General features: G+C 37.7%; 1 protein-coding gene across 1 annotated transcript in view; it reads left to right on the top strand.

Moving 5' to 3' along the window:
• LOC111602729 (neuroligin-4, Y-linked) overlaps positions 1-16,604 on the top strand; it is an 80,478-nt gene that overhangs the window by 47,265 nt on the left and 16,609 nt on the right. The window contains exon 4 of the mRNA XM_023319976.2: positions 5,142-5,305. Within this exon, the coding sequence (XP_023175744.2) occupies positions 5,142-5,305 (164 nt within the window). The remainder of the gene's footprint in view (positions 1-5,141; positions 5,306-16,604) is intronic.

Here is a 16,604-nt window from a genome sequence, read left to right as displayed (position 1 = left end):
TCAGCTCATCGCTTATCATTTTCCGGAAGCAAACAAGAGCGAAAATTTGAATATTTCCAGAAAACAAACAATTCTCAGTTATCGCAGGGAACAAAAAATACGTCACGCATATAAATTAGACGGCGGGAAGCAAACAGGTCACAGGACATTCGACACAGCAGGGCAGCAGCACGACAGGACACGACCAGACACATGCAATTTGGCATTTCGTCTGTCGACAGGCAGGGGCGTCATTGCCTCATAGCTCCGTATAATCTGCATGTGACCTGTGGACAGAAGGTGGCAACGTGAACGTGGCTGAACTGAACAGAACAACAGCCAAGGCTGAAGTCAAAGGACAGCACAGGACTCTGGCCAAGACACTCTGAGCAGTTGCCTCGCTTTGGGCTTAAATACATCAAACAGAAGCATAATCTCAACCAAGCGGAAAAATGCAGATATTTATTTAGATATAGAGGGCGTGGGGTAGGAACCGAAAACGATATGCGACATTGCGACCACGTCAAGCAAAATAGATTAATTTTACCTGTGGGCAACAGCGCAGAAGTCTCGCAGAAGTCGCTTTCACCCTCTCTAGCTCGTGCTCTCAGCTGCCTGCTCGCTGGTTCACAAATTAGATTGGCAGTCGCAGCCACCGTGCCACGCCCACTGGCTTCGTCTACGGTAGTCACGCATAAAGCTTTGCCGCCGCAGTCAAATTAAATAAAATCCAATTTAAAATGAATTTTCGCAATTTCATTTACAGCGCAACAACAACTACACCTTGGGCAACAGCAATTTATGCAGCAGCACCACCTCCGTTGTGGTACTGCTACTGCCCCACCCCTAACCCCAGCTTTTTGGCCTGACTTTGCGCACCGCACTTGAGTCTGAAATTGGAATTAACGTTTTTAAAGATGGGCACCAAAATTTTGTTCGCTCTCCGTTTTTAACAAATTTTGCCCCTCTCGCTCTCTCCTTTATTTTGCACAACAGAAAGCCTTCAAACGTGGCACTTATAAATGCGCTTTCTATTAGAGAAACGGTTAGCTAAACTTTATGCCGGTAATATTTTTATAACGCTTATTTTATATTTTAACACTCGAGCATCATACATAAAACTCCCACTTCCTGGGGCTAATTTAAGGGGGAGCAGGGACTGAAATAGTACTGGTAACAGGTAGCCCGATCGCAGGACTTGTCGGTCCTAATCCGCTTGTATTTCATAATCCTTGCGCTAAAAGCAAAAGCTTTGTGACGTCTAAAGTGCCAAGTGCTTGCAAAATTTATTTTAAAACAACAACTGCAATTGGTTGCTTGGGAGCCTTTCCAGAGGAGTGCGATATAAAATGGGTGAGTGTGTGGGGGTTTGTTACATGTGATTGTTGCCTTTGACGGCTTGTCAAAGCTGATGCTGTGGTAAAAGCTTTTGACAGTTGCTGCAAGAGCGAAAGAATCGAGCAAATTTAAAAGCTCTTAATCATTCCTGAATAACTAACTCCTTACACTACGACTCAATAGCAATTCAGATAAATGCATCCCTTAATTTTAGATTATCCAAACTATCCTCAGGCATTTTACTCATACTAAGCCTACTTATGTATATATCAAATGATTGCAAAATCATCTCCAGTACAATCCAGTTCGGGTGAAAATAGAGCCGAAAGTCGTTGATATCACAAACGTATTAAAAACTGTAAAGAGTTGTCAATCCGCATTCGGAACCTTTATCGATTGTAGTTAAAATCTCTACAAGCACTGTTGCAAGCCACGCCCCTTTCACTAGCATGACCTCAATTGGCCCGCCCATTTTATAAGCTTAATACCCATTACTCTTGCTCGAGACGCAGCTTATCAGCGCAGCTCCAAGCGAAGGCAACGGCGGCAAAAGAGTTTGGTCGAGGCATGGGGGTTGGGGCATGGTGGACGGCAAGCACACAAAAGTCACATAAACAAGATCGCATCCACTTGAAAACTGAGCACATTTGCACGAGGCTGCGGGGCAGCACTTGATGGGGTTGCGGGAGCACGCATTAAAAATTCAAAATGTGGCTTTTACGAGCTGTAGCTGGTGCTGAGAGTTCTAGAAGCGGCAGGGTGTGTCACCTGGCGTCAGAAATGTTTTTTGCAGCGGAAAAGAAAAAGCAAACAACAACAAGCTACGTTTTCAACTGACGCCATTCAAACTTTTCACTTTCATTATTTTTAATATATATTTTTGTTATCCTGTCCTTTATGCTCGACCAGGGTTGTCGCCGGGCTGCAGTTTCGTTTGGCCATTTAGCGGACAGCGCGCGAAATGAAGTCAAAAATTAAACTTTTATTACCTGCCTTATTGTTTAACCATTAAATTAATGATTATTACGGCAATCGCGCGACCACCACAAGCGTCCATTAAAAACTTGTTTGGGGTCAAGGGGTCACGGACTCACTTTGTGGTCATTTCGCCATTTCACCGAGGCGCTTCAAGTATAATAAAAACAAAATGAAAAATTAAATATATTTCCGGACAAAAAGAAAAAAATTAAATAAAATATATTCTCATTCCGCAATGCTATTAATGTTAATGCTTTTTCATGGGTTCGGGCTTGCCATAATGGGCCCACAACTCGCATAGATATGCTGCCCGAAAGGGACATTTTTAATGCTTTCATTGATTTTCGCTTTATGACAATTTGATGTGGCCCAAAAGATGCGCCACTTGATGAGCTGTGGCGAATCACAACACGACAATGGGCACAAAACAAGTGGATTGTGGATACGAGTTGTATTCATGAAAATAAAAGTGTAACACTGCTCAAAACTTAAAACCAATGAAAACAAAAATATGCAAGCTTTTTATTTAGAATAATAATTAATTTCTGTAAGAAAGTAAAAAAGCTCTAGTCGGGGTGCCCGACTAAGAAATACCCTGATCCCAGTCCTATCTGCGTTTTTTAATATTTTCCGTAGTTTGTATCGAGTATTCAAAAAAAAAAAGCAAATAAAAAACGACATTTCGAGACCAGGATTCGAACCCCGATTGTTTGCGCAACGTGCACCACCTCTACCAACACCGCCACTACATAGTTAAACAAGTAAGAAAGCTCTAGTCGGGGTGCCCGACAAGGAGATACCCTGATCCCAGTCCTTTGAGTTTTTTAATATTTTCCGTTGTTTGTATCGAGTATTAAAAAAAAAGAAAACAAATAAAAATCGACATTGTGAGACCAGGTTTCGAACACGGATTATTTGCGCAACGTGCACAAACTCTACCAACACCGCCACTTCATAATTTAAAAAAAATAAAACAATAAAAGATTTTTCGTCCCCACTGGTCTCGAACCGGGACCAATCTGCATACGAGCTGCGCCTCTACCAACGCAGCCACTGCGTTTCTTTCGTGAGCTGTTGCAAATTTAAACATAAGTAGCAGCTAATAATTCAGCACAATTCAATCACAATTTCAATTCTTGGAATAGAAAAGAATACACGCATTTGAATGTATGTGTGCACACGCATAGGAAAAATTTGGAGCCGGCATCCAAAATCCAACAAAAACCAAATTGCATAAAATATACGTAACAATGCGCGTGCTATACACGGACCTACAAAAAATGTCTCGGCTTGTCGTCCTGATCAAGAATATATATACTTTATGGGGTCTGCCACACCTCCTTCTGCCTGTTACATACATTTGCACAAAACTATTATACCCTGATTTCCCATTTTCAATGAGATCAGGATATAAAAAAGTAAAGTTATTAGTTATGGTATATTTATTATGAATAGAATTATTATTCTTATTATTTTTATTAATTGAAATGTATTGGAATGACAATTTTTTTGATTTTATTGTTAGATTTAAAAGTCAATGCAATACTTATAAGGAAATTCAAAATTCACTGTAAGAAGCTTGAAAATCGTGGTACGAAGATAACTTGTTGGACGATAGACAATTGATATGCTAAGGTTAATCCGTTAAATTCTGTAAGCAAATTTGTGCTGCATTGCAATTCAAATAGAAAATCGAAGAAAATGAGAGATATCATACTATTTGTATATCTATCAAATTGATTAATAATTTGTAACAAATTAACAAATTGATTTTAAGCTAGATGATGAAATTTAATACTATTTTAGTTGTATTAATATTGTAACCAATTGAAAACGAATGTCAAATATTAACAAATTGCTTTTTGGCCGATCAAGCCATTTGAAATTAGCAAATGATACACTTTCCTCGGCCACATTTTGGGCTAACTCGTTGCAATGTGCAATGTGTTTGCGTATTGAGTGCAAACAACTAGTTTTGGCTCGCTTTGGAGTGCTTGGGGCTAGCATGATTTGATGCCTGTCACACGGCAGATTAAAAACAAATAATACTGGAAATTTGAAGTGGGTTCAAGGCACAAACTGACAGCAAATAAGAGGGTGAGCACTTGTGAGGGACATGGCCAATAAGCCAGTCATAAATGAGCACAAGGCCAAAATGGCATTTGCATGGCATGGCAAAAGCAGCACAGAAATGCAGCAAATGTTGCTGATAGAAAAGACTAGAATTGAGTAAACAAAGAGGGAGTGAGCGAGTGAGAGAGAACAGCAAGGCTAGATGGCTGAAAAATCAAAAACCAATTTCACAGGCGGCCCAAAATAAGCTTTTGCCCAAATAAATTAAAGTACCAAAAACTTTGTCAGCTCAAATCAAAAAGTTATTATGCCCCAAGGACAAAAATTTGTAATGCGAAGGCAGAGATTCCATACAATGCCAGCTAAATTAATCTATTTATAAGGTCACGCATAAAAAATAGGTTTCTCGTCGAAACCTTTTTAGCAAGCAACTAAAAAATTGTCACAAGCAAATTAAAGTGCTTGACTAACAGATACTGTGTAACAAATTTACTGTCCGCACTTATTGTCTCTAGCTATGTCTAACAAGCACTTATATTATTTTCATTTAAATATATCAAATATAAATGATTTCATTGATCTAGACTAAAGAAAGACCTACCTAGATATAATAGATCGACTCAGCGCAAGTTTAAATACAGCTTAAGTATAGCCTATACCCGTCAAATAGCCTTCCAGAGAAATATAATGATCCACTTACATATTTTGGATGGGCTTAAAAAAGTTTTGCATCCAAGCCACAAATTTCTTATCCAATTTTCGATGCCTTGCAGATTCAGCCCCGTCTGTCCGCAGCGACTGCCGGACATACACAATGAGACCGCTGCGATGGAGCGCATGCCCAAGGGTCGTTTGGAGTATCTAAAGCGCTTGCTGCCCTATCTGCAAAATCAATCAGAGGATTGTCTTTATCTAAATATTTATGTGCCCATACAAGGTAAGTGCGAGTGCGAGTGCGAGTGTGAATGAGAGGCCAAGCCCCATAAGCTCGGCAAAGTATGCTATGCATGCTATCATTCTTTTTTTTTCTGCGCCTAAAACCAAGAAAAATGACGCACATGCTCGGGGAATTTTGAACGTCCCGCTGCCCCTGTGTATTGCCTAGACATTTTTCAGTCTTGTTTATTTAGCACTTTGCGAGGCATTTGAATAAATTGGCAAGCGGTAAGCGGCACGAAAATGGTTTGGGTAACTTGTTTCAATTTTTCTTCGGCTTTGCCCCTCACTTCCCCCGCAGCCAAGCTCTAATCCCAAAGGCCAGCGGCGAGCATGTCAGAAAAGGGTCAGCCTTTCCTAAAGTTTTCAGTTTTCCTTCTTCGCTTTTTTTTTGTTATACATTTTTTCTGTTGGCTCTTTGGTTTGCTCCTTCCTGTCCATATCGCGCAAATGGACAAATGTTTCGACATTTTTCAAACGCCAAAGAATTTGCTAAGCTGCAAAAAAAATGGAGTGAAGGAGAGCAAATGCTAAAGACACAAAGTGGCCAAATTTATGCAAAAATGTAGAGCCCATTGTCTGTCTGTGAGCTTGTCCCTGTGGGCATTTCCATTTACGCGTCTGCCTGCTGATTACATCCAATTTTTTTTTTATTTTTTGTATTATGTCTATAGTGGATTAAAGACTGGATGAGATATAAATGATATGGCGATATGTATAGTATTGAAGGGCAAATGATTTCTATAGCTGTGGGAACTTATCCTTTATTATATCAGCATATTTCTATTAATCACATCAAATAATATTATTATATATTTCTGTCTAAATCTACATCTGACTCTGATATTTAATGATATTTTCTGCAAGCAAAGTTTTTAGCTAAAATATGACTCGCATTTTCAATTACTTTTACCCAATGTGCAATGATTATTTCTATGTCGCTTACATTTGATCAATGATTGTATATGCGCGTAAGCTCTTCAAAATTAATGAGCATCAAAAGCATTGATTTGATTTTCAGCGTTTTATGACTGACTGCCCGAATGGAGCCATGTCAAGTGCCAGCAATCAGTCATAAACGAAACCAATTTTCTGAGAAGGCAGCAATTAGATTATAGTAACCAAAAACGGAAACATCTTTGGGGGCAACAGTTAACTAAATTGGCAAGTGTATGAAAGAACGGTCTGCCAGTTGGGTAGAGTCAACGTCACTCAATCATTTTGTGCATCTGGCTGAGAGCTGCAATAGCCGGCGTTCGACATGGCTGTTAATTACATTTTGATTAAAACGCAAAGCGAAGGCAAAAATAACAGCGGCAGCGAGTTCCGAACGTCCTTAATGGAAGCCATCAGCGGCAGTTGTGGCAGACAAAACCACCTGCCACGCCCCACAGCCGCAGAGGTAGGAGTGCAAAGGCTTGTTATCGCAGCCGTCGGAGTGCCAGCCAATTCAATTGTCTAACAGGGCGTTAAGAGAAAAATTTTATACACCACTCACCGGCAAAGCAAATGTCTTCTCGTCTTTTCGTGCTGTCAAGAGTTCAGTCACTGCGCGTCGTTTACTCCACCGGTTTGCCCATCAGCCGCTATCCAGTCAGTCAGTCAGTCAGTCAATCAAGCTGACTTTACGCAATCTGACGGCGCTTTTGCAATTGACTAAGAAATCAATTAACAACCGTGTATTTACCCACGCGTATACTTATTATATTTTCCCAGCTAATACCCTATTTGATTGCGATGAAAACGGTATTTGCATTTCACTGACACAATCTATACAGTGAAGCACAGCTCTCTATTGATGCAGCTGTTACTCCAACTGTTATCTCACCATTAACATCTCATTCTATTAAGTAATAACATTTATTAACATATGGAAATTGAATATGGAAATTATATTGTAGGGTATTTTCTTGTCCATAACTCTTCTTATGCTCACATACTCATTTGTAATTAAATATATGCGCTGTTTACCCTCTGTAATTGGTTTAATTTCACTGAACTACTTGTTTTTCTTAGCACAAATAACCTGAGCTTAAATGAAATTACTTAATGTACCTGAAATTAAAGTTAAAATAAATTATATTCTTATAAATCAGTCTATTTGCAAAAATGCTGATTAAAAATCTTTTTCGGTAGCAGAATGACTAACAATAAAAACATGGAGGCAGCCATAAAGAATGTTGTAGATAAATATCAACGCACGATTTGAGATGAATATTAAGTGTGTAAAAAATATAAATATATATATAACATATAAATATAATATATATTGATGTATATATATATATTAATATATATATGTATATATATATGTACATAGAAATCATTGAAGTATGACAACAATTTGCATTTGTCTCTAATTTGTCTTCGTTGTCAGGAGTATACATATACACTGCTTGGAAGGAATGCCCCTTTCCTTTGTATATATATATATATACAAAGGAAAAAAATGAAAAAAAGGAAAGACGCATGCCTTCCAAGAAGTGTTGTCTTGTGCTGAATTGCGAGAATTTATGTGAAATTATGATAAATTGTTCAATGACTGTCAAGCCTCGAGGCAGACGAAGGGTTCAAATTGGATTTCGCTTTTTCGTTTGGCTACTGTTCTTTTCTTGCTTTTCTTTTTAATGTGTGCATCAAGACTGCTAATTGAGCCTTGCAGGTTGTGTCCCTGAGTTGGACAATCAAATATTTGCCTAGCCAATTTGATTAGAATAGACGAAATGAAATGCTCCCTGATTTGTGTGTCGTAATGAATAAGAGTTGAGCATCTCCAATGGGTCAAGTGATGATCCTTCAGACTCTTTTATCAGCTTTTCAGATTATAAATCTTATAATTGCAGGCAATTTATAACATTTTGACAGTTTAAGGCCATTTTGGTGGGCCGCAACAAAGCCAAAACACTTAATGAGCCTGACTGGGAGTCGTTAAGGTGGGTGTGACTACGTCCCATGCATAGGCTTACCTTTAGTCGGGCACAAATAAATCATTATTTATTTGGCTGTCATGTCAAAATGAATTGCCAGATAAATTTTCAAAAGAACAAAAAAGAGAAACGAAAAGCAAAAGAAAAAGAAACTGCAAAATCCCAACGCTTAATGTCAAAATTAATGAAACTTTTTACAGACGACGGTATATTTGTATATATATACATATACATACATATATATATATATATATATATACAAATATGCTATGCAAAGAGGAAAATGTGCATATGAGCATGTCCTCGCTCATACACACATACACACACACACACAGATACACAATCACTCTCACGCGTCGAGTTCTTAATATATCTCTTGTGCCTTTTATGTAGCATACTTTACCGGGCTAAGCGCTCGGGCCTTGGGTCTGGTATGTGCAGCTAGTTTAATCTACTCGGACATGACAATAAAATTTATATCATCTTTCCTTTTCGCCTGCTTAGTGAAGTCCTTTCTCGCCTCTGCGGTTTTTATTTGACTTTTGCCATTTCCCATTTTCATTTTATTCGCTCGCCTTTTTTATCCTCTTGTTTGTTTTTTCTTCTCTTTTTTTTTAAATCTTGAGCTTGTTCGCGCTTCGAGCTCAAAATAAAAATAAATAAATAAAGCATAATAACAATAAAGAGCAGAAAATGCCACATTAAGCATGATTTGCCGCTTTTCAAGGCAAACGTCCACTGGGCACGGCTCGACGAGTTCTGTCCTTGGGGTGCTCTGCATTTTGGTCAGCATCCCGTTTGCATTGTTCGCTTTACCGTGTTCAGATTTCAAGTTTATCAGCTGTTTCCATTTTGCTCATATTTTGCGCTTAACTGACTTTTTGGGCCGACCCGAGCCGAAATAAATGAGCTGCCATTTCAGCGAGAGATTAATGTAATGTCATAATTTCTAATCTACAGCATTTCAATGCGATTAACATCTGTTGGCATCACTTAATGGCGCAGTATTAAAAACCATTGCGGCCATTGGCCAATAGACGCCTCAAGCCAGATTTATGACCTTATGAATAGCATACGTGACCTGCGCGCCTCTCATCACGGCAATTGCAGCATTTCGACACCAGTAGGCCCCGAAATACATATATCTCTATATACAAATACATAAAAATATAAAGCAATATTGTCAGCTCAGCGGCCTCACAACATATAAATCAATAAGCCAATCAAGTGCTCGCAATCAGTAAACTTTCGGCGCGTGCCTACATGAAACAAACAAATATTTATCATACGCACTGTTCGCCTAACTCAAGTCTTTCACGAATTGCATTAGAAATGTTTTTAAGTGTTGTAGGTAGAGCAAATAGTATTCGATTTATGATGCTGAAACGATAGTTAGAAAAAGTTTAGTTTTCTTTATAAGTACTATAGCTGAAAGTAGCTGTGTCAATATCGCTTGTTATTGAGAGCTATGATGTTTTCGATATTTATAATATCAGTAGCAAAGTTACAATTTGATCGTTTTTAGTAGCTGCCGTGGTCAAAGAGTATTGTAAATTTATGAGCAGAAGCTAAATTTAATTGCAAGGCTTATAATTAAAAATCTTTTCTTAATTCCAACTATCTATAATATTTATACCTTAATAAGTTAAGAGTACTGAATAGAAGACATGTGAAACTAATTTTAACTATATATGGACTATGAGTTAAACACAAACTCCTAAAGGTGTTACATATTTTATGAGTCGCCCTGCTGGGCGAGAAATAAAAAGTTTGAGGGGAAAACCAATAAATATCAAATGGCAATAGAATACAATATGACAGAATGTATGAGTGTATGTGGGTGTCTGTATTTGATATGTGTGATAGACAACACGCAATACAACCCCATGACACAACCGGAAGCGGAAATGAATGCGCAGTCTGCGTGCTGCATGCGGAAATGAAAACGTTGGTCAAGAATCGAGCTCCGAAAAAAGCAAAGCACACCTTAGGACAAAAAAACACCTTTTATTAATACGAAAAAGAAACTAAAGTCAAAAAATGCAAAACGAATCAGAACTAAACTTTATACTTTGCTTGCGAGTGTGCGCAGACAATTGCCAAGGAACTGCTAAGAAGCAGGCAACAAAAAAAAGAATTGAGCAAAATTACATTTATTACATTTTCGCTTTCCTCCAAACTTTTGCCAGGCAAAGGAAACTTTTTGGGCCAGATTAAAGCAAAAGTTCGACATGAATATACATGAACGAAAAAATCTTTAAGCATTGCAACATTGTTTGTTAAATGCCCAAAAATAACTGTCAAACCAATTGCTTATAAATATTTAATTCTCATTAATGCCAAATTTGCAATGGCTTTTTGAGTTATGCTAAGCAAGTAATCAATATTTAAGCCACGACACGCGAAGCTTTTAATAAATTTCTAAGCAAAAATTCAGGCGCAGCCCAGCAGCATTCATAAACAGAAAAGTTTTTAATTCTTGGCTAATTAAAAAGGCAATTTAAATGCAAACTAAATGAAAAGCGCGTCCGAAAATTTTCCAACTTAATTAATAAATCGCCAGGCAACGTGACCGCCGAAGGGATAGGAGCATGTGGCCGTCGGTTCAAGCTCGAAACATTCACCCCAAATAGACCTCCCTCCCGTCTCTTCCCTTGTTATGGCCACAACTATGCGAATTGTTTAAGCAGCGCAATAAAACGATGCTGAAAGTTGGCATTGTTTTTATACGATTTGAAAATGTATATTCTACTGCCCTTTTATTTTGTAAACCCGACTACAGTATAGCTATTAGTCAAGCCTACTTTATTCTTTTCTTTATTATCAAAAAGATGCTAATTGAATACTTTCCCCACAAAGATTATTATACACTCTATAAGATTTTGATTATATTCTATAAGCCTCAAAGGTAATCGAGAGCCAAGCAAATGCATAAAACAATCAAGTGTAACTTGTTCCACAGCTTAGTTTCCCATATTCTGCCACAATATCCGTAGTTGGCAACAAGTCACAAAACATTCAGGCAAATCCTTTTAAGCTGCTCGCTCAGCGCGTACCTCTTGGCCGTTGCTGATTGTGTTTGCTGCTTGCGATTGCATATTTCTATCAGCAATAACAACAACAATAAGAAATACTACGGCAATCCGAAAAATACCGTCAAGTGCTGATGGAAACCCATAAATACTGAACATACAGCAACAGCGACGCAAAAATACGTGGAAAACTTTTGTCAACTTTGTATAACAAAAGAAGCACTTGCACACATATTGACTTTAACTGTAAGCGTTTATTGTTGATTGAGTATATGTGTATTTGTGTGTGTGTGGGTGTTCGTGTGCGTTTGTGTGTATGCACATGCTATCAATAAATCTACAATATACATATATATATGTTTGCTAAGCCGCCGTTGGCAACTATGGCGAACATTTCATGCCATCGATTTGTAGTAGTAAATGCGATTGATTTGTTCTTTCTCTCACTTTCTACTGCTTTCCATCTGTCTTTTCCACTTTCTCTCTCTCTATATATATATAAATATATATTTATATATATATTTTTGAATATACCCAGTACGCATTAGTCAGGGTATAATGGTTTTGAGAAATATATGTAACACACAGTACTAGTAGACTGACCGTTCGTAGCACTGTAAAATTTTATTATATATTCTTTGTTGGAAGCTAATGAGCTTCAATCACCTACAAGTGTTAAATTGAAAGCTGTATATAATATTTAATAAAATTATAATGTTAGTATTGATATATTTATACACTGCTGATCGCGACACCTCAAAAGAAAAGAGAAACTGAAGGGAGATTTTTGAGAAATTTTCGCTGCGGCGCCAAGTTTTTCTTTTTATTTTCGATAACGATTTCATTTTCATACTATAGATAATAATTGATAATTGTATTTGGTTTTTAGCACAGCGCAAGCTGGAGATTTTTCATTTTCTGTGTATGTTCCAATAAGGAACAGGTAAATTTTAAATGTTTAAAATTATGCTCAAATTATGTCAAATGTCTGAATGAAATTACTATGCATTCAGAAGGAAACGTCATTCATTAGTTTTCCATAATTTCCTAGTTGGGCACTCCCGACTAAAGCACTTTTGCTTGATAGCGTAAGGTAAGCTTAAATACAGTTTTCCCATTCACAAAAGCTCAAGCAAAAGTTTGAATTAAAGCCAAGAACAACACAGTGTTTAAATTTGTTGTCTTCGTAGTACTTTGTTTTGCGAAATATTCTAAGAATAAACACATGAAATAACTCTTACTTATGGCACATCTATATCTATAGATAGACGGCGTCTTTTACATTTTACTTTAAAAGTAAACTTTTTGTTTATGTGTAAATTTCCATATTCAATATTTACACAGCAAATTGCGCTTTGAAGCGAATGTTTATATATTTTCGAGTGCGGCCCATTTAATATTATTTTTACACAGCCCACACATACTCTCACACATACACACATTTGTCCAAAATACATACTCATGCATTGCCTTGCCATAAAATATGCATCAAAAATTTGTCACACTCCAACAAATGGTCGAAAAGTTCACCTTCTTAATGGTCACTTGACCCAGAAAAGTGTAGCCCTCACACATATCTGTGTATGTGTCAGTGTGTGTATAGAGAAGGCATTGAATTTAAATTGCGCATTAAATGTGAACCAGGAGGCATGTCCTTTCATCCAACGATGACGCAGCTGTGCGGCCTTTTCCAAGAAATTGATAAGTCAAAGTTCATAATTGGACGTGCCTCAAGGGTCCACAGCCCACAATGTTGACATTCCGCACAGCTCAATTTGGCAGCTGAGAATTTATTTGCAAAAAAACGTTTAAGCAGACCCCAACCCAACGCCCTTCACTAAACCGCAATTAGGAGACGAGGCATAGAAATGTGCGCAAATTGAAATAGAAAATGGTAAAAAGAATGCCACAACAAATGCCTGGAAAACTATTCTCAACTCTTTACAGGTAGTCGTCAGGTAAACCACTTTCTTGGGCTATTATAGAGCAGCAGTGGCAGCTCTTGCACTTAGCATGTCTCGGTCTAATTAAGGGGCGTTGCTGACTGCCATTTTGCATGCCTTGTGTGCATTAAGTATACGCCCGATGGCACGAATATCCAAAGGCATGTTTACACAAACTAAAAGAAATCCACAAAAGCAATAGAAAAGTGAGCAGTTAAGAAGTTATAGTTCTCGCTGAAGCCAAGCGGAATTGCATAGATTGTTGCCAGCTCGTTTTTTATGTGGAATTGAAGTTGCTGCAACACGCAGTTTTGTACAGCAGGTGGCTTATCTTGTGTGAAAACCGAAACAAATCTGGAACTAAATGCCCAAGGAACATGGTGTGATAAGCCATAAAAGCTAAGTATATATTACGCGTCCATAACCTTTGAGCACGACATTTATAAGTTTAGCGATTAATGAAGATAAGGAATAAAGCCAAATTCAAATAATTAAAAATATTTAAGATGGATAATAAAACCAAATCTGGTATAAATGGCTAACATAATGTTTAAAGGTTCAGTTTATGCTTCACAAAGTAATAATAAATATACTTATTTATTTATATAAAAGAAATTTATTCTTTAAAAGTGAACTTTATTATTTATATGCCAATATTTTGTTGTGGCATTCAATAAGCGGGAAGCAAAACTATTCGCATGTGAATGAACAGCCGCACACACTCGTTTGCACACCATTAGCCAGACTTGAGCAGGAGCCACACACTCAGTCACAAACTGGCTCCCTCCCTCACTCACTCACACACACTTAAAGGACAAAACAGTGTCATTTATTACCTTCTGTATACTTGGCTGCCAAACTGCCAAGCGGGGTATACAATATTTCATTATAAATTACACACGACTTACGTCAATTTGTTTGGGGCGGCCGTCACAACTTGGTTGAATTTGGCAGCAAAAAAAAAGAAAGCAAAAAAGAATTACAGGAATCTCATAAGTAAGCCATAACACACACCCACACACATGCGAAGAGTTTATTAGACAGCGGCAGCAAAAACGGAAGTGGCCATAATTTACTAACGAAGCCATAACAAAAATGTCCAAACAGCCGGCACAATGCGAAGCCAAACAAAAACCAGCCAAAGAGAAGACTGCAAAGGAGACAGGCTGTTGGAGATAGGGAGAGCTGTTGGTAGTAAATTTATCAATCAAACTAGCGCAAAAGAAACAACTTTCGAATAGTTGTAGCAATAGATAACAACAACAACAACAACAACAACTCAACACCAATAAGGACAACAACAACAACTTGACGTCCATTTATATTTGACAATTTCCTGTTTCGGTGGATTGATGATGGGGCCACGTGGCATATGATTTGATTTTGCCCATTTGCGTATATTACGTATACGTCATGTTTGTTATTGATGAGCCCGACATGTGCTTGCCATCAATTATGTTTGCGCAAAATACTTAAGCTGACTAAAGCCGAAGGGAGTGGGCTGGCTGCGCACTCGAAACAAATGTCATTAAAATGCAGCACACAAAAGAAATAGGGAATGCTATGTAGTTCTCTTATCGATTATTATCGATAGCATAAGCTTGATTTATGCTTCTCATTCATCCTTGCTTTTCACCGATATAATGAAACTGTTCAGAGCCTGAAATGAACTGAAAGCTTATATGTTTCATACCTTAAACATATTAAATGAAGCGTCTTTTCCGCAGGCCGCTCTATAAAGGTCTTGCTTATGTTTAATCGATACGAATCGACAGAAAATGCTGTCGTTTTGTTTATTTATATGTTTATCTTTTGCTCTCTTATAACACTTTCACATCATTTTGAATCCCTACTTGCCCATTTAAAATGTTTACAGGGTATTAATGGGAAATATTATGCATACGCCCTGGTGCCTGCAGCACATTGTAAGCGCATTTATCGCTCGCTGCTTGAAGTTGTAACGAATGCAGGAATTGTGCTCAAAATGTAACTGGAACGCAATTATGTGGCACATTTTGCCGCACATAAAGTGCCACATCATGATGGATGACTGTGAATGGGAATGGGAGGTTTCACTATGAAAGCGACAAAAATGAAGAAAAGAGAAGAGAAGAACTAGGAAAAACTATTAAGAGTTGGCAAGGTGCTAAACCACTTGCTAAAGTCTTCGATTGCAGTCGGCAACTTGGGAGTCTTGACTTTGCCAACCAACTGCGACTTCTTCTTATTTTTTTCCAGCTGCAATTTTCTTAAGCAGTTTTACGCCTGAACGCTGACATAATGTTGTTAACCGATAATACGTTGAAATTGAAAAGTGCTGCCGATAGGGATGGGGAGGGGAAGAGAGGACAAGACCACTGCCTGCCACACAAAATCTCTTACGACAAATTGCATATTTCAATTTGCAACAACTTTGCTGGCAGTCTGTGGTGCGCTGCGCTGTGAGTGTAACTGGGCTTCCGTTTCTGGACCAGACATTTCTTTCCTATTGGTTTTTTTCCTACTGTACCCCCTCTATCGTTTTCTTTCTCGTTTTGGCCTGCTTTATGCCAGTTAAGGGTTTTTAGAGTCAGGTGTCTGCCGCATATTGGTTTGCTTAAATGTGCCACACACACGCACACTTATATAGAGTTTCATGTGTATGCAAAAAGCCAACCGAGCAGCTTTGCCTTGCGGTAAGTTAAGCCACAGTTAAGCTGATGCATGGGTTAAACTGTAAAATGTATTAAGATTAAGTGGCATTCAGTGCCAGCTGCCTCCCAGTTGTGCCCAGTACTATCAGCATTTCACACACTCTTTCTCCATTTCTTTCTCTTTTACTAAGCAAAGCGTGCCTATTTAAGATGTATGCTTTATGTATACTCAGGCAGCATAGTGTACCTGGCTTAAACTTGATTATTGTGTTAGCAAATGTGTTCAACTAGCATGAAAACTTTGGCTCAGCGGAAGTTGTTTTTTTTTATATGTGAACTTTTGTTAGAGCTGTTAAACAATAGAGAATAATATAACTTGTAAAGAGATCAAATTTCGTTTCTGTTAGTAGTTTTCAATACAATGTTTGCTGAATTTGAAATGGCACTTAGCCAAAGTATATGAGATGGACTATCAAAAGATAGAAAAGCTTTGCTCATACCATTAAAAATAAAAACTCAATTAAATTCTGCTAACAAAATTAACAAATCTAAGTTTCATACAACTTCATACATACAGATGATATACATGTATTCTGTCAATATCATATTCGGAAATCTCATCTGTGCTTATATAAACAAGAAAAAAGTCTCTTAACTCATTCAAAAAATATATCTGTGAATGAAGTTAGTTTTACAGAAACAACCAAGCTTTGCCAAATATATATAAGCATTGAGCAAAATTTTGTGCATGTCAATTTAAATATT

Source organism: Drosophila hydei, unplaced genomic scaffold, assembly GCF_003285905.1.
Source record: "Drosophila hydei strain 15085-1641.00,03,60 unplaced genomic scaffold, DhydRS2 tig00008147-arrow-arrow-pilon, whole genome shotgun sequence".
In the NCBI taxonomy this organism is placed as follows: domain Eukaryota; kingdom Metazoa; phylum Arthropoda; class Insecta; order Diptera; family Drosophilidae; genus Drosophila; species Drosophila hydei.
This window is presented reverse-complemented; position numbering and strand designations above follow the sequence as displayed.